The sequence below is a fragment of the Phocoena phocoena genome, chromosome 15 (assembly GCF_963924675.1).
Source record: "Phocoena phocoena chromosome 15, mPhoPho1.1, whole genome shotgun sequence".
NCBI lineage: Eukaryota > Metazoa > Chordata > Mammalia > Artiodactyla > Phocoenidae > Phocoena > Phocoena phocoena.
Genome location: NC_089233.1, coordinates 32898995 through 32923813, shown reverse-complemented (window position 1 = coordinate 32923813; position 24819 = coordinate 32898995). Strand labels below are relative to the sequence as shown.

General features: G+C 43.3%; 1 protein-coding gene across 1 annotated transcript in view; it reads left to right on the top strand.

Moving 5' to 3' along the window:
• The first annotated feature begins 207 nt into the window (after positions 1 to 207).
• RBFOX1 (RNA binding fox-1 homolog 1) overlaps positions 208 to 24819 on the top strand; it is a 1090293-nt gene continuing 1065681 nt past the window's right edge. Inside the window, exon 1 of the mRNA XM_065891840.1 lies at positions 208 to 361. Within this exon, the coding sequence (XP_065747912.1) occupies positions 317 to 361 (45 nt within the window). The 5' untranslated portion in view covers positions 208 to 316. The remainder of the gene's footprint in view (positions 362 to 24819) is intronic.

Here is a 24819-nt window from a genome sequence, read left to right as displayed (position 1 = left end):
GGCGCGGAGGCCAAGGCCGCGCGGGCAGCTGGGCTTGGGCGCAGCAGCGTCCTCGACACCTCGGTGGCCTCCCTTTGTGTGCGTCCCCGCGTTGATTGCCTCCGCGCTCGGGCTGCTCGCTCTCTCTCCCAGCGCGTTCTGCACCTGCTGGCGGCAGTGTCAGGCTGCCAGGCAGCCGGGGCGAGCACAGGCACGGCGGCGCACGACAGATGACTGGAGTCATTTACATTGCTAGCACGTGGCTGCCGTTTGCTGTTGCCTCGGACTTCTCCAGTGTTCTCCCAGGGAGGATACAGGAGGCACTTTGCAGCCGACAATGAAATCTTGGCAGCTAATTGCAGTCGTGGGAGATGCCCTTCAGGTAAGACGGGAGAAGACGCTCTAAACACTGTCAGGGAGGGAAGGGGAGACCGAGAGCGAGAGCCGGATGGGGAGGAGGCAGCGTCTGCAGAGGCTTCCTGAAGCCCACTGACTCGCGGGAGGGGGTGGAAGAGGGACTGGGACCAGGGGCGGGCGAAAGGGGGGAGGAGTGTGCAAATTGACATTTTGGGCTGCCTGTGGCAGAGGAGCCGCCGTCAGCCGCTGTCCGACGTTCACGCAGAGAGGGTGGCGGCGTGTGCGCCTCCGGGGCTGCTGATTAGAATAGGGACTTGGCGGCGGATGGAAGCCGGGCACACCGAAGCCGCGATGGAAGGCTGCGGATGCCTTTGCCACGCGTGAATGAGACACGGTACGTAAGGCCAGCCCCGGGGACCCGGGAGGCTGGGCTCTGGCGCGCCCGGGGCGCACCCAGGGGCGCCGATCGCCTGGAGAGGGCGAGGGGCGTTGGGAGCGACTGAGGAGTCCAGAGATGAATGGATTTTCTGGACCGAGTAGAAGTTAGTGGGGAACTTCATTGCCCATGCTCATTGGCTCCGTTTAACTTTACTTCCAGAGATGAATAAGCGTTTATAAGAAACGGTGTACAAGTCCCAATAGGCTAACAGGGGTTTTGCAAGAGCTGCGCGGTTCTTCAAATGCGAGGTTTCTGAAATGACTGGCCAGATGGGCAGTGCATTGGGAAAGTTGGCAGGCTCACGATCCGAGGGGGCATGTGTGTGCGTGTGGGGGGGGGGGGGCGCGGGATGTATTTCATGTTTGTGCAGACGTGTCTACTGTGCTAGTTGCACTGGGGTACTCTTATCTCCTCTGCTTTTCTTGATTCCCAGGGAAGAGAGAGTAAATTGACAAAACCAGAAAGGCTTTGACTTAAGAAATAGGCTCTGGACCATTTTATTGAATGAAACAAGAGTCATCCTTCTTGAGAGATCAAATGGGGGAAATGTACCTTGCCTTCCAAAGTGATGGAATTAACTGTCAGGCATTTAAAAAACGTGCAAAATGTTGAATACGACATTTATCAGCCTAGGAGGATCACCTAGAAGCCTCAGTCTCTGCCAATCCCTCTAGCCATTATTTTCAGATTAGGATGAAGCTGGTGGTGTTACTTATTTCTGTTGACGCAAGAGATGAGGCCCTCCTCCACTTAAGCGGGGCCCAGAGGGAATTCTGAATCCAAAAGTTTTGTTGGCAAAATCGTCTTAGTGAAAATATTCATTAAATTACCTCTTAAAAGAGTCACTTTCCGAGTTTAAAAAAAAAAAGAGTCACTTTCCGAGTATCTTTAGATATTTCATGATTTACTCATTGTTTATATGGCTTTAATTTTGGTCACATGGAAATGAATGTGGTTTGTAATGGAAGAAGTCAAAAATGATTGCGTAATCCTTTTGGGGCGGGGTAGCTGGGTAGTAAATGTCTGGTTTAAGACTGTAAAATCTTTCTCAACTGTGGTTCCTATTTTTGATCCAAATGTATCTTCGGAAATCCGAAGGGGCGTGAATGTAGATGTGTTTGTGATACGGAGTAACTTGCCTTTGTGGTTTGCTGTGATTAAGTTTGCAGAGGGTTGCTCTTCAAGTAAGTAAACTAAAGTCGGTCGGTGACAGCTGTTTACCACTGCCGTTCGCAGGCAATGCGGGCAGCAGTCACGATTTTCTTATAAGAAGCAGGATTCTTCAACTCCTATCTGCCCACTCACACTCTCCACACACGCTGATGCTTCCTCTGTATTAGAATACTTGCAGATTATTATGAAGAGAAAATTGCTTCTCTGAAGAGTTGGAGGAAGTATAACCTATGGGGAAAGGTTTCTTCTCGCCCTTTCTTAATCACCCTTCTTTTTCCTCCCTCCCTCCCCCCTCCCCCTCCCTCCCTCCCTTCCCTCCCCTCCCTCCCTCCCTTCCTCCCTCCTCCCCCCTCCCCCCTCCCCCTCCCTTTCTTCCACCTTTCTTTCTCTCTCTCCAACCCCCTTTCTCTCCCCATCCACCTGTATTTCTTTCCTTCTGCCTTTTCTTACTTTCATACCTGGAACACAGAGAATTTTTCAGGTATTTTCTCCTACTACATTTTTATCTTAACAAATGTTTTGCACCCTGAAGGATAATCAGCATCTGGTTTTTCTTTTTCTTTTTTTGTATTCTCTGCTCATATACAAGAATTAATATCAGGCAATCCATTATACACTAATCTTATTTAAAAAGTGAATATTCAAACTTTTCTTGTCGTTTCATTTTAACCAAGCAAATAGACCCCTGGAGAACGTCTTTACTTTACATGAACAGAGCTGAATCTTTTCTCTGTCATCACCAAGTGATAGATTTTTACAACCGTGCACTTTGACTCATAACTTTATAGGGCTAAGCATATTTTTACATTGGTCTCTTGTAAACTTGCCCCTCAAACTTCTGTTTTCTCCATTACCTGACTTTAGTTTAGAATCTGGGTTCATTTTAAGTCTGTATTTACTTAAACTTAGTAGAAATAGCCATCAGCCTTGACTTATGGGCCAGCTTTTTAAAGTATCACAAAAATAGTGTATTTCTTTTTTCCATTTTTGTTTCTCTCTCCCATAAGTATGACACAAAAGCTGAAGTAGATTTCAGGCAAAGGGCTTTTGGTGACGATTGCCTTCCTCTAAATTATAGCTGTGAGATGTTGAGACTCTATGGGCGTATTCTGAGAACATTCCATGAGAATCAGAGTATGTATTCCTCTGTTTAATTACAGAGAACCTGGTTGGGTGAGTCAGTCTGGAGCCAAATAACTATTACAATGTCCAGTGAAAGACAGTTTTGGTCTTGTTTTCTGGCTAAACTTATAATTTTTATATTACACTTTGAGCAAAGTTGCAGGACCAGAGGAATGGAGCGTGGTCCAAAAGAGGAAGGACATTTATGAAATAATAATAAAACCTTATTATTATTAACTAAACCTTTATTTATGTTTCATTTTTAGCTATATTTTTTAAATGTCACACGTGTTAGTCTTCAAGTTATCACCGTAAGTTCTTTGAGAGTAATTCTAATGGGATTAAAATGAAAGTCTTTTTATGAGACTTTAATCCCCATCCTGTGTTGATTTTTCCGACAAACATAAAAATAAATAGGGAAGTAAAACATGGACCCTTAAAGATTTTTGCACCGTAGACTTTATTTGGTTGTAGATCTGAAACCTTCAGGATGTGATAACATATTCGATCTTTGTACATATTTGTGGGTGGACGTCTTTGTCCTTCTGTCTGTTTTCCTTCATTTTCACGCAGAGTTGATTGTTTACATATGTCATGAGCAATAGTAAACAGGGGCAGATAAAGGCATGAAGAATTTTTTAATTATGCATTTTAAGTTATTTGAATTAAATCATATATGACAAAATCTCAGTCCTGACGACTTGCTATTCCTGTTGCTCCCATCCCATTCGCGTGGCACTAAAAGAAAGAAAGCAATCTTTAAAAGTCAGCTTTTTAACACACGGTGCTCTACTTGGAAATCTTTATAGTTAATTATTCAGTTACGATAATTTCCCAAACAGTTTTCAAGAGTGTTTTTTTTATTAAGAGATACAAAGTTTATATGAAAAGTTGTGTGCCCTGTGTGTGTGTGTGTGCACGCGTGTGCACATGTGCCCAAAATGCTGAAACAGCTTGTGTCAGCTATAGCAACTCATTCTTGATTCAGCAAAACTAGGTTATGAATTCAAGCAATTAAAAATGACAAAAAGCCCAATTTCACTGCCTAGATTAATACACTTCCAATTTTTCCTGCTCCATAAAAATTTCAAAGTGTTCTTTCTGGTTAGGTGTTTGCATAACCTGTGGGGTATCGGAAGGTCCCCATTTCACATTTGCTTATGATGTCGGAGTACTTTGATGTAGCATATGTAAATAGGATCAATAGGAAGTTCTTAATACAATTTTGTATTTGCAACTTCTCGTGAAATTTCAGTTGGGTTTAAAGGAAAAGCAAGAACAGTTGTTAGTTCCCTAACGTTAATCGGTGGTAAATAATCCTCCAGCTAGTTCAAACGTCAGGGAGGCCAGGGAAGACTTTTCGAAAAGTGATATAATTGTAGCAGAAATAGTGCATCCACCTTCTAAGGGTGGCAGTGAGATTTTTCTTTTCTTACGCAATGGTGTGCGCATTTATTACTTTTTCTCTAGTTTAATAAACGTGAAGTCTGGAATTCTGGATTCATGTTTATCTAATTAGCCAAAGTTCACTGTTCTTTAAAACGGGCCCTTTAACTTACAGAGTGATTAGTGGTCACAATTAGCCACCTTGAATTCCCCGCAGTTTGGGGAATTGCAAAGTTGGCTAGTTGGTTAAATTTTCTAGACTGGTTGGATAGACCTTAATCTCACAAAGAGCGCAGAAAATCAGGAGCTCTGGTTCCCTCACACTATGAACTCAACACAGAAAAACAGCAACAACCAAGTGGGTCGAGGTGCCCTCTATGCCCGGTGTTGGCTTTGGAAAGAGGACCTGTTAAGGACCATGTGTTGGGAAGGCCTCCACCAGCCTTGCTTTTTCCTCTTCATGATAATTCTTCATCTGCATTTGCTACACGATATATTTCTCTGTTGTTTAATTGAAATATCTGCTTGTGAGGAAATCCAGTTGCTTGTTTGCTCAAGGGATGAAAGTACCAGTCGTGTCTATTATATTTTTATTTGCGTGTATAAATAGAGACTTTCCATTCTTACTAGACTGATGAGCATATGAGGAGGAGGATGTGATAGCACATCAGCAGTAACGGGGATAACAATACAGAAATGCTCACCTCCACCTGGGCCCGCACTGCCTCTGTATGTCAGGCACTGGACTGGGGGTTCTAACATATTTTCTGTGGTCCTTACTACCGCTCTGCAAGGTAGGTATTGCCATGCCTAGTTTAGAGATGGGGAAGCAACCTTCAAGACTTTTTATAATTAGAATATGCAATTTGAATCCAGATTTTTCTGGCTTCAATATGACAAGATACCACTGAAATGTACTAATCCGAATTTAGGAAGATGTACGAAATGGATACTCAACCGATGCCCTAGGCCCGTGATTCTCAACCAGGAGCAATTCTTTTTCACTCCCATCCCCTCCAGGGACAACATTTGGCCACATATTGGAGAGATTTTTGATTGTCACATTTAGGTGAGGGCTGCCGCTGACATCTATTGTGTAGAGACCAGGGATGCTGCTAAATATCCCAGGATGCACAGGACAGCCCCCTCCCCGAAAACAACAAAGAATCACCTGGCCCATAATGCCAGTAGCGCTGAGGCTGAGAAATCCTGCCCTAGGCAATGTCAGTGAGGCTATGACTGATATACACGTGGCCCGATTTTTCAAGAAAGTGGATAAGTGGATTTCAGTTATTAAACTTTTAAAATCTCCGATTGGATACTGTGAATAGGATCATGATGCAAAATCAGAAGGTCTTTATTTTTTTACAATTTGACTTTAAAATTTTATAGCTGCCTACTCTGAGCATCTTTCCTTATAAATACGACATGGGCCATTGTGATTGAATTACCTCCTTTCCCCTGATGTACTCAGTGTTACCTCCGACAACTGCTCTAAAATGAGATTGCTTTCTATGGTACTGATGTCAAGAGAAGAGAAATGCAACATCACTAAATGAGTCATGCAACAGTAATTCTGAGAACCTTCCTGCTTCCCCTTGGTATTCAAGCACTGTTATTTTCTCCTTATCTTCAAAGGTTTGGCACATAGGTTTATTTGCCTATTTATCTAATAAACACTTAGTGTTTTACATGTGCCGAGTTCTATTATAAACGCTTTAAAATATTAATTCATTTAATTCCTAAGAGAAGCCCACATGGTTGATATTGTTATTATCTACTTCTTACAGAGGAGAGAGGGAACCAAGATCCAGAGAAGTTGAGTAATTTGCCCAAGGTCAGACAGCTTCTAAGTGGCAGAGCTGGGATTTACACACCAGTCTCTGCTCCTAACCACTTTGTCATGCTCTTTAATAATTTGAGTTTCTAAATGTGTAGAAGCACAGTTGTTACAGCAGCATCTTCCTTTGAGTTTTGAAACAAAAGACATTTTTAGTTTCATTTCCGGTTAAGAAAACTAACAACCATTTTTGAATGAGAGTGAATGATAACACGCACAGCTTTATTTTTCACTATTCAAATACTACTGAACGTGCACTTTTCCAGGGTCAGTAGGACTTGGGAGTTCTCCTTATTTATTCATACTACTGAAAACAATAGTATTCAGAAGGACATACTTAGAGGATGAATGATCTCTTCGAGGAACTTCACTTTTTGTTTCCCTGGCACTTGAACATTTTTCTAGGGGGACTTCCCTTGTGGTCCAGTGGTTAAGACTCTGCGCTCCCAACGCACGGGGCCCAGGATCGATCCCTGGTCAGGGAACTAGATCCCGCATGCCGCAACGAAAGACCCCACATGCCACAAAGAAGATCCCACACATGGCAACGAAGATCCCACATGCCGCAACTAAGACCCTGCATAACCAAATAAATAAATAAATATTAAAAAAACATTTCTGTGGAGTCCAGTATAGTCCATACCAAGTGGGATATGGTGGATGTGGGCACATTGATTTCCAACTTGATCTTGCTGAAGCCAATCTGCCTTTCCTCATTTAGACCATGGGAATGACCAAGTCCATTTCTTGCTCTGTTGAATTTCCACCATGTAGTTAAAACCTATGAAGAGAAAAACAATTTGAGTAGATGTTTAAATAGCAGTGCCAATTTGACACACTTTATTCTGCATTAGAAGAAACAGTCTTGCAGTGCTACAATTAAACGTACCTACACCAATGGTTCAGAAAGCCAAGACGGGAGTAGAGAACCTCAATCAATTTAAGTTGAATGAATGAATACATGGATGGAAGAATCTATGTATTAAGAAGTTTCTTGTCAAGGGCATATATGGGTGTGTACTTTAAAAGGAAGCATCTTGCATCTTGAATGCAAATACTGGAGGAAGAGGAGGGGTGGCAACGGGAACCACTGATCTGACAGAAGTCAGTTCTATGCCAGCTGCCTCCTCAGGCTTCTCACCCAAACTTCCCATGACTCGGGTGTTGATACGTAGCTCACTATGCCTTGCCCCACATAAAGCTCGAAGATGCTGAGCCGCAAGAATGGGCTGCAGGTTACGTGAGGCAAGGCACAGATTTATGGATATGAGGGAGGAAGCCAGCAATGCCAAAGCCATGGAAACGGGCTCTTGGGCCACCCTCCCCCAGCCCCGGAACATTCCAGGAACTGAGCTGGAGGTAGAAACCATTACAGTCCTTCCTGTATATTTCGGGCCCAGTGAACTCACATTTACACGTAGACAGTGAGGAGTGAATCCTGTTTCAGAACTGTCAAAAGACTCACGTTGCATCCATTATCGTCACATTTCTGTTTTTAATGTAGTTCATCGAATTGGCTTTTGTGCAATACCTATTCCATCCAAGAGTTGATTTGGGAAATGGTTTAAAATTAAACCAGAATTTGTTGTTCAGTGGTAAATAAACAGGGATAAACTCATGTAGCTAAGACTACCCAATAAGGTTCCTTAAGTGTGGTCTATTAGTCTATAGTGCTAAAATACATATATCTTGGTTAATTGACTAAAAGAAGAAAACAATAGGAAACTGGATTTAAAAGAGCCATCCATTTTCATTCCATATCCAGTGGAATTGGTTTCTAACATATTTCCACATTTAATGTGAATCTGCTTTTTAAAATAAAGACAACTGGTAGTAAACTTTGTGTGCCATTAAGAGTGCATCCAGCAAGGGGAAAATGGGTTTCTGCTGAGTCCCTATTACAAGGTTTTCCCAGAGAGGTAGAACTACAGAGGGTCATCAATGTTATAAGTGGTTCAGGCTTCGACTTCTGCTGCTAATAGAAAAGAAACCAGGCTTTGTTGTAGTGTACTAGCAAACCGCTCAACATAGAGAATTATACATCATTATCATGAGTACTGATCCTGTCTATTGTTTGTGTGAGCCATACATTGTGTTAACTTCTGATATACATTATTGAACTGAGTACTCCCAGCAACTTTATGAGGCAGGTGTTCTTCTGAAGCTCATTTTTCATAAGGGGAGACTGAGACTTGATGTGATTTTTCTAGGGTTACCAACTGCTAGCGAGTTGGATTAGTAGTCACATTCGAAATTTTATGACTTCAAAGACTATTTCCACCCTCCTTTTGACTCAAAGCCATAGGAATCTCTGTTCTTACAGTGGTGAAAAATGAATCTGACATAGATCAGATTTGGTTAACCCTAGGGAGGCCCTGAGATCCTTTAATTAGGACTAACCTTCTTATAATCTTGATGGTATATGTAGATGGATGGACAGATGGGTGGATGAGTGGATGGATGGATTCATAGAATGACCAACTAATGACCCAGAAGGAAAATTGGCAAAGAGCGTGTATATAGTTTTCAGAAGGATAAATACCAACAAGTGTGTGAAAATATGTTCATATATACATATACATGTATATATTTGGGCGTGTATTTGTATATATACGTGAAAAGTTTCATCTGTATATATCAATGTTTCATATATCATGTTGGAAAACAGTTGCACACTGTTGGAGAGAGTGTGGAATGGTACATTCTTCCGTGGACGACATTTTGGAAATTTTTATTTAAAAACAAAGTGCATATCCGTTGGCCCAGCATTTCCACCTCTAGGGTTTGTGTTGCTCAAGTTTCCAAAGATGGTTGACGGCAGCACAGTGGGAAGAAAAACTGGAGCAAACGAAATGCCTATCAATGGAGGATTGGATGCCAGGAAGCATTCAGGGAGTGAAGTGGATATTCATGGACCTGAAACGGTGTCCGCGGTGCTGCAAGCGAAGAGTCCAAGCTTCAGACATGTGTTAGGAAAGCCTTGTTAGAAAACACACCTACACAGGCAAACGTTTTCTATACATGGAGAAATTGTAACGGATAACTAAAGGGCTGAGGAGGGGGGTGACCTTTGTGGTGACTATGGAACTTGACTGGGAAGGGAGCAGGGGAGAAATGAAAGTTTTTCTTTTGAGGTTATGCAAGAAAATCGGTTCTAGAGACCTGCTGTGCTCCATCGTGCCTGTAGTTAGCAACATGGTATTGTACCCTGAAAATTTTGTTAAGAGGGTAGATAGAGCTCATGTTAAGTGTTCTCATAGTGCACACACGCACGCACACCACACACACACACCACACACAGGCACACACACACACAGGCACACACACACCAGACTCAAGGAAACCTTTGGAGTGATGGATGTGTTTATTACTTAGGTTGTGGTGAGGGTATCACGGGTGGATGCATATACACCCAAACTCATCAGATTGTTCACGTGAGACCTGCAGGGTTTTTTGTATACCAATTACACCTCAATGAAGCTGTTAAAAAAGATTACACCTTTCTTCCTTTTTATCTTCAACAAGCATACACTACTTTGGTAATAAAAAATACTTGAGTTAGAAAAAAAGAGCTTCAATTTTGCAAACAAGCTCTGATCAGCCCCTCACTCCCAAGCTGTTGTCGATCAGCTTAGATATCAACCTAGATATTCTGTCTTAGACACGGGCAATCCAAATTGCTTTGAAAATGTGCTTAAGAGAGACTTAAAGGGAGATAAACCCCCAAACTGCTCGATTTAAAATTATGTCCTGGCTACGGTTTGGGGTCGTTTTGTGCTCTGAAATGGGATGGTTGGCTGTTGACAGTTTCTGAAAGTGATAAAGCTAAGTGTTAAGCCTAATGGTTTGGCCACAGAGGAAAACCAAATTCCCCCAATGCTGCAGACACTTGTCATTCATCGGAGGTGCTACAAATTCACGATCCTTATCCTCCCAGTTGTGCGTGTCTGTCAGGGACTGTGGGCTGCTCCGAGTTGTATACTATTATTTTTTTATTCATCTCTGGGTCATTTCATCTTCCTGTGCCCGCCATATGAATGGCTGTGCATGAAAATTGTATTCTGTTCTGAATTTCCCACTGTGAAAGATGTTTACTATACATTTATGAAAACACTGCAATAACAAAACCCTTTCTATAGCCTGTCAATTTGCTGTAAGGGCAGATAAAATATTTTTATCTTGAACTGAACTTCACACCTTGGGAGATGCAGTGGGTCCAACTCAGAATAATAAAACACTTCAGAGAAAGGCAGGCGCTGTTCAGATTGGTTCAGAAACCCATGCACTCTACCCGGCAGACCTCCGTGCCTTGAAGAGTACCACCTAAATACACAAACCTAGAACTAATCAGTGCCATGTATGCATCATTAAATAGAAAAAGGATCTGTGTATTTATTAAGTAGTTTCACAATGCGTCTACAGAGATTCAGGGGGACCCAATGAGCAGTGTATCCATAATGCTGGAAAATTCAGGGAAGAGTGGCTGTCACCTCAAAGTATTGAAAACTTTGAATCTTCACCTTCGTTTAGGCTTTGGCTTTGTTTTCAATGGAAACTTTTGTCCAGGTAGCTTTGCAGAGTCACACGCAGTCACGAGATACAATACAGAGAGGCCCCTCGTGCTCTTTATCCTGTCTTCCCTCCAACAGGAATATTTTGCAAAACCATGTATCACATCATATCCGAGATACTCACGTGGCTGCAGCCCACTAATCCTGCTTAGATTTCCCCAGATTGACTTGTGCTCACTTGTACGGGTGTGTTTCGTTCTACCCGAATTTATTACGTGTGTAGGTTCAGGGACTCACCACCATAGATAAGATACTGAGCACGTCCATACGAAGAATCTCTTTTTTTTTTTTTTTTTAAAGAAGATGTTGGGGTTAGGAGTTTATTAATTAATTAATTTATTTTTGCTGTGTTGGGTCTTCGTTTCTGTGCGAGGGCTTTCTCTAGTTGTGGCAAGCGGGGGCCACTCTTCATCGCGGTGCGCGGGCCTCTCTTGTTGCGGAGCACAGGCTCCAGACGCGCAGGCTCAGTAGTTGTGGCTCACGGGCCTAGTCGCTCCACGGCATGTGGGATCCTCCCAGACCAGGGCTCGAGCCCGTGTCCCCTTCAGTAGCAGGCAGATTCTCAACCACTGCGCCACCAGGGAAGCCCCCGAAGAATCTCTTTTATAAACACGTTCACCTCCTCTCACCACCACCTACCCCCATCCCTAACCTCTGTCCTCTACTTGTAAAATCCTGTCATTTCAAACACGTTATATAAGTGGAATCACACAGTATTTGACCTTTTGGGATTGGCTAATTCCAGCATCATTATTCCCTGGAGTTTTATCTGAACGGCTGAGTCCATCCATCATTTGTTCCTTTTCACTGCTCAGTAATATGCCACAGTACGTGCTGTGTGCCGCCGTCTGTTTAACCACTCACCTGTTGAAGGACACCTGGGCTGTGTGTGGCTGGCTATCACAAATACAGCTGCTGTGAACCCTGGTGGACAGGTCTTTGTTTGAGCATGAGTTTCACTTCTCTGGGATAAACGCCAAGCAGAAGGCTTTGGCGAGTTTTGATTTGTACACATTATGGGTAACATTAATACGTTACCCCTATTGGAAGCGAATGCGAGTCACACACACACCAATCAAAGGAGAAATGTAAAATCTTACCCACATCTTGATGCTTATTTCTACATAAACAGAGTACTAAATCTAGAGACTAGGCAGCATTTATGCAGCATCCACCATATGCCAGTCTGTATTCTAGGCCTGCTGTGTGTGCTAACTCACTTGTCCTCATAGAATCCTTAGGATGTACACACTACTGTTACCCCCACTTACAGAAGGAGAGTCACACACAAAGCGCTGAAGTCCCTTGCCAAGTTGCTGCAATCACTTAGAGGTAGGCAGCCTGGCTTGAGAATCCCTCGTTTTAGCCACTATCGATGATCCGAACCTCATTCGCAGATCTGTGGGTCATACCTTCCGGGTCAGCTGAGATGGCAACACTCATTGGGTCGGGTCAGCATTTATCAAGCTGGCTCTGAAAGGAAACAGTACCTGGATTTGTGTACGTAGGACAGTCGCCTCGCTGACTTTACTGCCCCTCAACTCATTGCTCTGATTTAAGCTTACTTTATTTGACCATCTCAGACAGATGGAGGTTTCTTCTGGCTTGTAGATTTCTAAGAAGTAGATTTCACAATCCTCCCTTGGTTACACACTGCAATATTTCACAGCTCTCAGCTGCAGTATGTTCTGCCTTTCCACGTGGCCCAGATCTGTCTTACAGAAAGCTGAGCCCCTGGTCATTAGCCTACCTTCAGTGAAGATGTGGAACTGATGGCCCCGTATCTACTCAGCAACACAACTTAAAGGTACTTGTTTCTAACAGAATCTTGCATGGCTGCTTTACATTAATCATGGAGCTGTCCGTCCTCCAAAGGCATTTCATATTTCTACCAGGCTTATAAAGTATTTAATATTTTCATATGCTCCAGTGTAAAGCCATCTGTTGCAGTGACAGGACAAAATGTTGAAGGCAAGAACGAGCGTATGTTTATGGAAAGATTCCATGAAACGTTAACGAGGCAGATACGTGCTACTCTGGGGTGTCTTGTAGAAAATGGCCAGGGGAATTGGGAAGGCATGACCTCCGGCACTGGTATTTATAAAAAGGCAGTTATAGATAACACATGCTCTTTTATCTCTGTCCTGTAAAGTTAGACTAGATTGTCAACGTACGTGGCGGCAGAGACCTCTTTGAAAGGAAATAGTGGTATCGTCTAATTTTCGGAACTTCATTTCATCTTTGTTTTTCACGTGCTTCGTGTGACGTTTTGTTGCTCTTCTGCACCAGCACGTTGGGAGCCTGCAGCGTGCTAGGCTTGCGTGTTGCTGGAATCGTGTTTCTAGAGAGTTAGAACTGTTTCTCAGGGCCTAACCTCTAACAGCCATGGTGTGGTGTTGCTGATACAGAAACAATCGGATGGGAATCAATTCTGGCTGCCCGCTTGAACATACCAGTGTAGGCACAGTTCTCTAAAACTGTTGCTACACCCCATTGCCCCTTGCTGAACTGAGCTCAGAAAATCAAAGCAAATGCCTCCAAGCTAAGGCCCTGGTGCTCTTGGGGGAAAACATCACGGCTACAAACGCACTGAGTATCGTGTCTGACAGGCACCGTGGGAGGCGCTGTGCATTGGTTGGCTTATTTAAGCCTCCTAAGCATCTTCCCTGGCAGGGGCCCTTGTTGTCTTCATTTTACAAACGAGGGAGCTGTTTTCAAGAAGGTAATTTACCCAAGATTGCACAGCTCACATGGAATGGACCCTGGATCTGACCACAGGCAGGCTAAGTCCGTAAACAGGATGCTTGACTATTATGTTTTATCACTGACGTTGGTAAGAGAAGAGAAGCTTGTTCAGCGCCTTCCGGACCAGTTCTTCCAATGGTGATGTTGGCTGGGACATGCAAGTCAAAATGCAGCAGACTGTTGAAGTGTGACCTCTACACAAGCTTCAATTCTCAGCTGCTTTGTGACTCTGTGAATAAAGTTGTTAGTGAACCACAGAGGGAAGCTTACAGAGAGAACTCGGTGTGAAGGGAGAAAAACAACCCCCAATAGTGCTATAACGGAACAAAATCATCTATAGTAACCCCCCAGACCCCTCCTTTATATCAATTTTGAACTATTTTCTACCAACACCTGTGAAAAAGTGTCTTAAATCACTCACCTGCTTTCAATCATATTAATAAACGGATTATGGACATAAGTAAGAACCTAGGTCCCGACTGTAGCCATGTCAGAAGATGACAGTTTCTGGCTAGCTACTCCAAGGTTGATCATGAAATAGTAGAATTCGTGGGAATTTATAAGCAGGCATATATATTTTCTTTTTTCTTTTTTTTTTTTTTTTGTCTGCACCACGTGGCAAGTGAGATCTTACTTCCCCATCCAGGGATCGAACCCGTGCCTCCTGCATTGGAAGTGTGGAGTCTCAACAACTGGACCACCAGGGAAGTCCAGGAATATATATTTTCAAAAAGAGCGAGACACCATCAGATCAAATTAAGAAAAACAGTCAGGGTATCTGAGACAAGAAAGACCATTTAGCTTCTGAATACCGTTGATTTATTTAGGTCAACTCCGTCAGTAGGACGTGAGGGTTTCTTCTATAAGAAACACTTTTAGACCCATAGGTTTTGCTTGCAGGTGTTCATCTCAACAATTCAATTATAGTGATAGGTTATAAACTTCATGGAGACAGAACAGGTGAGCAATATGTAATTAAGCCCTAACACAATGCCTGGCCCATATTAAGACCTCGATAAATGTTTTCAAAGAAAGTATGATCGGATTGGATTGTGCCAGGATATTTATTGTGTATTACATCCCGGTAAACCCAGGTCAAAATTATATCTATAATAATTGGATAATGTTTTCAGAGCCCTATTGAGGGAAGCATGTTATTCCTACTTGCTAGTTCCCTCTCTCCTAAAGCCGAGAAATGTGGGTATTTTCTGAGTTATGGCCAGAATACTATGCCTAGGAAAAGCAGTGGCATCTGGCCTCACAACTAAAATATTGTCACACTCTTGTATAGGGTATATGGCAAGCAGCAGTGTTCTAGAGCCTTCTCCTCCAGCACACTCCATTGGCAAAAAAAGCAACTTATGGTTAATGCAACAGTGAAAATAAATTATTACCATTCTCTTATCGTGTGACAGGTTAGTAATTAACTTATGTCACCAGTTGGCCTCCCATAACTATGTTTATTCAGCTCTGCGGAGCACTTTTCAGGGAAAAAGGAAAGATCAGCAAGGCATTCTTTGTTTACTGTAGATGCTAAATGCTGGTGGAATACATCTTTTCCTATTGACTAGGAAATAAGTTGGTTGTTACGACATGATTTTCCATTCTTCAAAATGATATGGTGACGCAGGGAACTTGAAAGCTACCCTGGAATTAGAAAAGCATAAAGAAATTGCCCTTTATGTACTAATCGAGCCATTGTGCCTGTTTTCTTTGGGTACTTTTTCCTGTATAGTCACAGCAAAGAGCCGCGTGTAAAGAAAGAAAAGGTATGAAAAATTTTAATTAAAAGAAAAAAATATTTCCCATTGTAGGTTAAGTGCCTATCACACAGCCTAGGAACAATGGTATTAGATTTATAATAAGTACAAGTAAAGCTTTTCATTCCGATTGGATTGGGTGTATTTTTCATCAGCATCTCCCGCATGAGCCATGATTCCAAGACAGAGTCTTGTAATCTCCTGCAGTGGGAATGATTCAGCTTAAAAATCAATAGGGCATGAGGTATTTCAAGTTCTCATTATTGTAATGTGTCAACATCACTTCAGTGACCCCAGAGTCTTATGTTGGCTGGTTTTCCCCCTGATTTATTGTGCAATCTCACAGGGCAAACTATAATTTCACTTGGAATCAGAAAGTCTCCATTTATGGTTTGTGCCCCGGTCTCCAGTCATTAGGGCATTCTCGGGGAATCGATCCCTCCTCTTGTTACTAAGAACTGAATGAAGTTGTCACCCGCTTCGATTACAAAAGCGACTGGTAAAAAGACATGGTGAGGGTGAGTGCCGTGGACGAGCTCTGGTCGGAGAAGGGCTTCCTGGATGTTCGCCTGCTGCCGCTAGGAGGGGTTCCAGCTTTTCTCAGGACGTCTCTTGCAGAAAAGCCCCACCACCGTTAGCATAGTGCTTCCTTTCTTCTTGTGTGAGCTGTGGATGATGTAATTCCCCTTGCTTAAAAGAAGAGGAGAGAGCCTTTCATGAAAGTCTCAGTTCTGGCACATTTCCTAGCATTTGTCGAGTCATGCCAACTCTTCTTAAATACCTGGTCGTCATGCTGAGACTATAAAGCCAGGGTCTTACATCCTTTTCCTAATTGGCAAAATACCCAGGAGCTTAAAGAGACTTCCTGTAAGAAGATGACCCTCTGATTTCAGCATGCCATCGATCAATGCATACGTTCTACTCTGCTCCATACACACACACACACACTCACACACACACACACACTCAGAGCTCCTTTTATTAGAGGGTATTCAATGAATGTTTATATGACAGTGTCAAGTCATCCTGTAGCACCCATAGTGAGTCCAAATTGCATATCTAATACCTACTACTTAGCAATGGGTGAGAGTGTCTGCCCAGGTCAGCCTCCCTATCTTTTCTTCCTGACCCTCTTGGTAGAGCCCCTTCCTCCTAGAGCTGCCCCAGCAGGGTGGGATGCAATCCCAGTCGTGACCACATGGCTCTTACTCTCTGTTTTTCAGTCTGACCCTGTGCCCTCCAGCTTGGCCAAGTTTACAGGCCATTCTCATGTCTCTTTGCATCTTGCCAGTTGAAAGTTCTTCAACTTCAAGAGCTCAGTTTATCACACTCTCTGAATCTTATTCTTCGACGGATGTTCACTTCATAGACATGCACTGGGTACTATGCTGGGTGCCAGTACCCCTTTTTCATATTCTTTTCTAAGCTGCTAAATCGAGTAGTTCTTCCTTGAGGCTCCTTATTTATTTATTTATTTTGTGGTACGCGGGCCTCTCACTGTTGTGACCTTTCCCGTTGCGGAGCAACAGGCTCCGGACGCGCAGGCTCAGCGGCCATGGCTCATGGGCCCAGCCGCTCCGCGGCATGTGGGATCTTCCTGGACCGGGGCACGAACCCGTGTCCCCTGCATAGGCAGGCGGACTCTCAACCACTGCGCCACCAGGGAAGCCCGAGGTTCTTTACTGATGCTACGAGTTCTTCTTGGGTCTCGCAGCCCTCTTAGGACTTGCCTTCTCTTCTGGATTCACTCACTCATTAATTCACTAAGTACTTGATGGAGATCCTGGAAAGTGCTGAAGAGACAGTGGTGAACAAGATAGACTAATTTGCATTCTAGCTGAGGGAAGGTGGGTCCTTGACTTTGAGGGGCTGCTTGGGGCCCCAGAGGGATGAAACCCTGGTTCCCTAGTTTCCTGGGAATGGGCTGGGTTATTCCTTCCTGAACAGAATATTACCTATTAGAGCTTAAACATGACCTCACTTGTCCTTCAGGCACTGGCCTCAGGCAGTGGGAGGAGATGGAAGGATCATGTGGTTCCATTAGCTGTTTCTAACCTGTGGGACATTGTGCAGATCCATCTACAGGGATCCAAATCTACTGTGACCCCAGAGAAAGTTGACATCAGAATCCCTGTCCCGCCCACCATGCCCCCTTCAAGGCCTGTAAAGTTCTAGGAGGAACTTTATAGCCCTCCTATAAAGGAGGCCCTGTGAAGTTCTAGGAGAAACCTCAGAAGAGGCTCCTGAAGCAGTGGCATAATTAGAAGCTCAGGTCTTAACTCCCTAGGTCTCAATATTCTCATCTGTAAAATGGGATGGCAGTAGACCCCATCTTACAAGACCCTTTTAAGAACTGCATGTCATTGTGTATCTAAGAAGGCAGCCTAGTACCTACCACATAGGAGATGCTTAATAAACATTAACTATTATAAGAGAGGGTGAAAAGGGGAGAGAGAAGGTGTATCGATAGTGGATGAATTGTGCTGGCAACTTGTGTATGTGGTCATTTCCATTTTTAACCATCTCACTTCTTTGAATGTTTTTGCCATTAACACCTCACCCTGAATAGAGCTCACCTTCTCTGTGATGATAGGCGCTCCTGGATGGATCCTGTATATCAGCTTCCCAGTTAGACATGGACCAGATACTCTTCTTTCTTGGTATTTTATTCTTTTCCTGCTGGTTCTACATTGAATCCAAATACTACCTTGGGTCATGTCTATGTTATAGCAATCCCATGTTATAACCTGTTCACAATAATATTTATGCAGCCACTGAAAGGATGAGAAAGGTCTAAATGTGATACTGTGGAAAGATGGTAAAATTTTATGCAACTTAGATATTAATATAGATTTAGATGTGGATGAGTGGAACAAAAGAATGGTACAGAGCAGCATATGTAGTATGATCATATTTGTGTGTATAGACTTACACATATGGATGTCTGGATATATTCTACAAAGACAGACAGGGAACTGATAATAGTGATTATTCAGGAGAAGGGGGCTGAGGCTTCAGGGTAGGAGGAGACTAACAATTCATAATATGCCATTTTGCACTAATTGACTTTTTACCACGTGCTTGCATTACTTTTCCAAGAAAGTAATTATTAAAAATGAATATCAAGCACAGCCTCCAAATCTTTATTTGTGAACAGCCTTTCTTCATCGCTTTTCCATTTCTCTAGACTGAATTTGATGAAAGAGATGACAGAAACCCGGGGATCCATAACATTTATGCCTTTGTAACAGTTAGCTTTTGCTGTGTAACAAACAGTTCCAACGTTTCAGGGCTTAAAACAAAAATGATTTGTTACCTCATATTTCTCTGTGGCAGCCGCATGGACTAGGCTCAGCAGGGCGTTTTTTTCCGACTGGTTTTGCCTGGGCTTACTTGTGCTCTGGGGCTGGATTTTCTAGAATGGCTTTACTCATGTGGCTGGTGATTTTCTGCAGTGCTTCAGTTTTCCTCTATGTGGTCTCCTCAGCAAACTAGCTCAGTCTTAGTGAGCAGGCTAGCATGGGTGTCAAGAGTTCCAAGTGCAGTGAGAAGGCAACCCCTAACTCACAAGCACTGTCCAGCCTCTGCTTACATTATATTTGCTAATATCTGCTTGCATTATATTTGCTAAAAGCAAGTCACACAGCCAACCCCAGAGTCAAGGGGTAAACTGACAGATAGTAAGGAAAGAAACAGCAAGCTCACCTTGAAAAGGTGTCTGCAAACAGGGATGGGGTACGTTTGTGGCCATTATTTGCAACCCACCTCGTCCCTCTTGGAAGCAAGCCATACACTGAAGGGAATGACACCATATGAGAAGGACTTTCCTTAAGCTAGATCTTCCTCCTAAAATTACCCCTGACAGTTGAGCCCAAGACTGTAGTCTCTCCCTTCGTAAGTGCAGCCTTCTATTCGCTGATACCTAGCCATCCTCCTTATCTTTCAAAGTTTAAGGAATGGAGCTAAAAGATATTTTTTCTTCTTTTGGTGTAATGTCAGCCCAGAGGGAGGGTAGTCATATGCCTCTAGTGACACAGAGCATCCCCAAGATAAGGGCCCACATATCTCCAGGGAGTTGTGCACACCTGCCTGATAGGGCCTGCATCCACGGTGTTCTGACAAGTGTGTCTGATTCTGAGCATCCTCACCGTCCTCCTGTTGGGAATCTATTTGCTTTGGATCAAGGATGCTGGTGCATCCAGCTTCGACCTCACATTCCTCTGTCCTTAAACATCAGCTAGTTTATCTCAGAGATCATCTGGGAACCTAATATATTTGTTTTTCTGATTCTGCCAGCACCAGTTTATGCTTCCATTGGCTGATGGATGCACGGATTATGGGAGTAGTGGTAGAGTGAGAAATGCTCTGTGATTCCTTTTTAATGAGAAACTAAATGGCACTCAATTAAAGGTGCTGAGGGCTCAATGTAACGGGCAGGTAGAACTAAGTCTGAGATCTGCCTGCCTACTTTTCAGATGCACTGTGCTTTACTTGACACCTCGGATTGGTAGATAGATTGGCGACTGTGAGAGGTTCTAAGGATGAGTTCTCCCGCTGCCATATTACTTTTCTGAATACTCCACGTATGTGCATTTAATTTCAAACTCGCAAACTATTCTACAAAAGCAGAAGAAAGTGTGTCAAGTTGGCGCTTCTATTTAAAAGCCAAAGTCCACTCAAATTGTTTTTCTCTTCTCCAGACGTGGGGATTCTGCCCTAATTATGTGGTTCCTTGCTTGGTGGATGAAGTATTCCTTTAAGCTGTTGATTGTCAATCACTGTTACATAGTTGTCACTTTCAGTATGTCACCATCAATAGCAGACACGTAAAACTTGTAGACACTCATTCTCACTCTGACATGCATAACTCAGTTGAGCTCTGTTTATAAAAAGAATCTAAAAATACACAAATCCATGATTAGGAAACATGACTTTCTGAAAGGATCTTTTATTTAACCAACAGGAAAATAATTCCTGGAGATGAATAGTCCTGCTAACTCAGTTATTCATTTATTTCAAATATATCAAGGCCCTACTAAGTGTTGCTGTCGGTGTTAAATGTTGGGTGAAAACTGACGGGGAATCCGTAACCTTGGAGTGTACAGTGGGGTGAGGTTAGGAGAGGAAGTTAGATGGCGGAAAAAATCAAATAACCACAATAAAAAAACCTATAATTACCATCTGAGATAAGTGTCCTAAAGAAGAGATAACAGGTTCTAGGAAAGCAGAGAGCAGAGGGACCCCACTTAAACGTGAATAGGTCAAGACATGCTCTATTGGAGAGCAGCCGTGGAGCTGACGATGGACGGAGTGATGAAGAGTTAATTAATTTAAGTCAAGGGTGGCCTGGGAAGGTGGTGGCCCTGATGCTGGTCCTTTAGGACAGCAGGAGGGTGTGGGGTGGGAGAGCTGAGAGAGCTCTCCTGGGACTTCAGGAAGGCCACGTGGGAGAGGGCAGAGAATGGAGGGGAGGGAGTGGTGTGAAAGCAGCTGGCAGAGGAGGAGAGGGAGCTGGAAGGAGTCAGAACCTTCAGACCTAAAGAGCTACGGGGAAGGTATTGCATGTACGGGAAGCTCTGTGGGGGGAGGCAGTACCCGTGTGAACACGGCATAGTTAGAGCAACACAAGGAGAAGGTCCCATTGTCGGAAGTCGTGAGCAAGAGGCCGAGGGGATGCGCTGAGATTTCAGCTTCATAAAAAAGTGGGTCACAGCCGAGTGAAGGTGGTTTTTCATCTTGTGACGCCTGTGGACTTATAAGGCAGCCTAACCTTGCCTCTCATGTTCCACTTGCCAGTCTAAAGAATAATAACTGAGAATTAGGATTAGGGTAATAAAAATGAAAGCAGCTAATCTTTATTGAAGGACTGCTCTATGCCAGGCACTGGGCTCATTGTTTCATAGGCATCACGCTTGAGTCTTTCCCTCCTTTCGGCCCCTCCGTTCAACCACCCACACCTCACTCAGCCCCTACCTCCAAGGTACACCCTCTGCCTATCCGACGCTCTGTTTCCACTGCCACACCCTAGTTCAAGCCATCTTTGTTGCCACTTATACAGCTGCAACAGCTTCCCTCCTGGACTCCCCAGGATCTGTGTTTGCCGGCCTCCAATCCATTATCCACGTAAGAGCCAAAATTATTTAAAACATAAATGCATTACACACCTGTGTTCATAGTAGCACTATTCACAACGGCCAAGAGGTGGACGCAATCCAAGTGTCCATCAGTGGATGAATGGATAAACAAAATGTGGTCTGCACGTACAATGGGGTATTATTCAGCCTTAAAAAGGAAGGAAATCCTGCCACATGCTACAACAGAGACGAACCTTGAGGACGTTATACTAAGTGAAATAAGTCAGTCACAAAAAGACAAATGCCGCAGGGACCCACTTATATGAGATACCTAGAGTAGTCAGATTCATAAAAACAGGAGGTAGAGTGGTGGTTACCAGAGACTGGGGAAAGAGAGAAAGGGAAGTTTTGATTTACTAGGTATGGGATTTCAGTTTTGCAAGATGAACAGGTTCAGGAGATCTGCTTGACAGCCGTGTAAATGTACTTAACGGAACTGAACCGTACACTCAAAAGTAGTTAAGGTGGTGTTTATATATATATATATATATATATATATATATATATATATATATATACACACACACATATATATATTATATATATTATATATATAATATATATATATTTTTTAATGACAAAAAGAAAAAAAATCTTTACAAAAACCCGTAAATCAATTCAGTTAATCTCCTAGTTAAAATTCCCCAATGGTGTCCTATTATGCTTAGAAAAAAACAACCAAAAGCAATCCAAAACAAAACAAAACAAAATTGACTGCAGTCCATAGGATCCCATAACATCTGGTCTCTGCCTACCTCAAAGACCTCATTTCTTTGCAGTCTGTTTCTTCTTTACTTTGTTCTAGCCCTTCTCTTTTATTCATCTTAAAACATGTCAAGGTCATTATAACCCTTTGCATTCATTCCTTCTTTAAAACATAACACACTTTCCCTAGATTCATAAGATGAATTTTTGCCATAGTTCAGGCTGCAGATTCAATTTAAAGAAAACATTTATCGATAATAATAATAATAATAAAAATAACAAAAATAAGAAGAAAAGCTTCCCTGGTGGCGCAGTGGTTGAGAGTCCGCCTGCCGATGCAGGGGACACGGGTTCGTGCCCCGGCCCGGGAAGATCCCACATGCCGTGGAGCGGCTGGGCCCGTGAGCCATGACCGCTGAGCCTGTGCTCCGCAACGGGAGAGGCCGCAACAGTGAGAGGCCGCAACAGTGAGAGGCCCGCGTACCGCAAAAAAAAAGAAAAAAAAAAAGAAAGAGTAGAAGAAGAAAAAGAAGAAGGGGAATGAGGAAGAGGAGAAGGAGGAGGAGGAAAATAATAAGATGCTAATTATTGTTGTTATCATTAATATTATTAATTTTATATGCCTCAGTTCTCAGACCCGTTTCTCATTACTAAAAGAGTATAGAGTTTCCATTTTACAAGATTTTACTTGAATGGCATTCACCATCCTTTTGGGTGAGATTTTTAAAGTCTACCACTGACCTTGAAAATGGACTGATTTTGTTCCAAAGAAATGACAAAGGTGTTGTTTATGTTTGAAGGTTTCCAAGATGTTTATACAGAGAGAATCTTCCAGTAAAACCACATGGTCTGGTAAAGGCTTTCTTCAGGGCTAGCCAATGGATTTAAAATTTGGTAAAAGCTGGATTTGAGGAAATGTGAAGTGAACAACGATCACTCTGATCATGAGGAAGAAATGTCGTGAATGATGGAAGACTCCTCCAAGGCACGCGTGGGGATAGCCAGCCTCAGACAGTTGGCCATGTGTGTTGGGGACCTGCTTGTTCCTGTGCTCGAAGCAGCTGCATGGTTGTAGCTTTCCTAGTGATGCTCACAGTTACGGAAAGCTTCTGACTCAGACTCCCCATCTCCTGAGCTCTTGGCAAGAGTCCATAGAGAGGGACTTGCCTGGTGGCACGGTGGTTAAGAATCCGCCTGCCGATGCAGGGGGACAGGGGTTCGAGCCCTGGTCCGGGAAGATCCCACATGCCGCGGAGCAACTAAGGCCGTGCGCCACAACTGCTGAGCCTGCGCTCTAGAGCCTGTGCGCCACAACGACTGAAGCCCAAGAACCTAGAGCCCGTGCCCTGCAACAAGACAAGCCACCGCAATGGGAAGCCCACGCACCGTAACCAAGAGAAGCCCCCGCTCGCCGCAGCTAGAGAAAGCCCACGTGCAGCAGCAAAGACCCAACGCAGCCAAAACTGAAATAAATAAATAAGTAAGTAAAATAAAATAAAATAAAAAATTAGATAAAAAAAGAGTCCATAGAGAAAAAGAAGGTGATAACGCCTGTATTCTCTCTTTCTCATTATAAAGATTTTTTTATATTAGCCCCTTTGTCTCATGTGGCTGGCATTGAACAACAATAACGGAACCATGATTGGATTCTGCAGGCATATCTGAAAGCGGCTTTTCAGGAAGCTCAAGTTGAAGAGTTTTTGAGATTTGAACTGCTTTTGTTCATGGAAGGTCACGTGCTATGCCGTAGAAGCCGGTTTCCTCATGCAAGTCTGCTCTTGTTCTAGACAACATGCAGAGTCGCTGACCTGGCTAAGCCCCTTTCCTAAGAAACTCGTGCTTTTGGTCACAGAGGGGACCAGGTGAGGAACAGCACGCACAGATGACAACACACTATTATCATTCATTGGTTCACTGACTCCCTAAGAAATTGGAGTCTATTGGGTTTCACATGATGCAGAAGTCAGTAAGGATGAAAGCTTGCGTGTTCCTCTGGAGAGTTGGTACCAAATGAATTTTAATGGTCTCAATCTGTCCCACAAACACAGTTGGATACTCTGTTGGGCAATAAAGTTTAAAGGTTGGAGAAACTCCAAATCTGGGCACAGAGAAATCTCTGCTTCTTTGTCCCAGCCTATTAGAAAAAAAAAAGAAAGAAAAACAATTCATTGCCAGTACCTGGCAGGGATGCTGAAGGTTTCTGTCATTCGTTAAGTAGCACAGCACCCTTGAAAAGCTTTACTTGTGCAGAAAAAGAAACAAAAATCAAGACGTGCTCTCTCTGGAGGCTGACTGATAACAATTCCGGGCATAGAAGTCAGGGAGTGATCTGAGCCCTGGCATGTACTGCTTTTCTCTCCACTGTTATGTCAAGTGCTGTCACACGCTGCAAGATGAAGATGAGGGGTGGCTTTTTTAAAGTACTGTCTGGGTTAAAGGCATCTCGGATCACTGAGGTAGACTGCATCAGAATGACTTCCCCAACCAAGAGCAGAGAGTGGAGGCAAAGTCCGGGACTCCTGCTGGTGTTACAATGGTTTGATGGAAAAGCCCATGGAAGATCAACAAAGAGAAAGACAGGGAAGGAGAGAAGAGTATCATCTTTGGA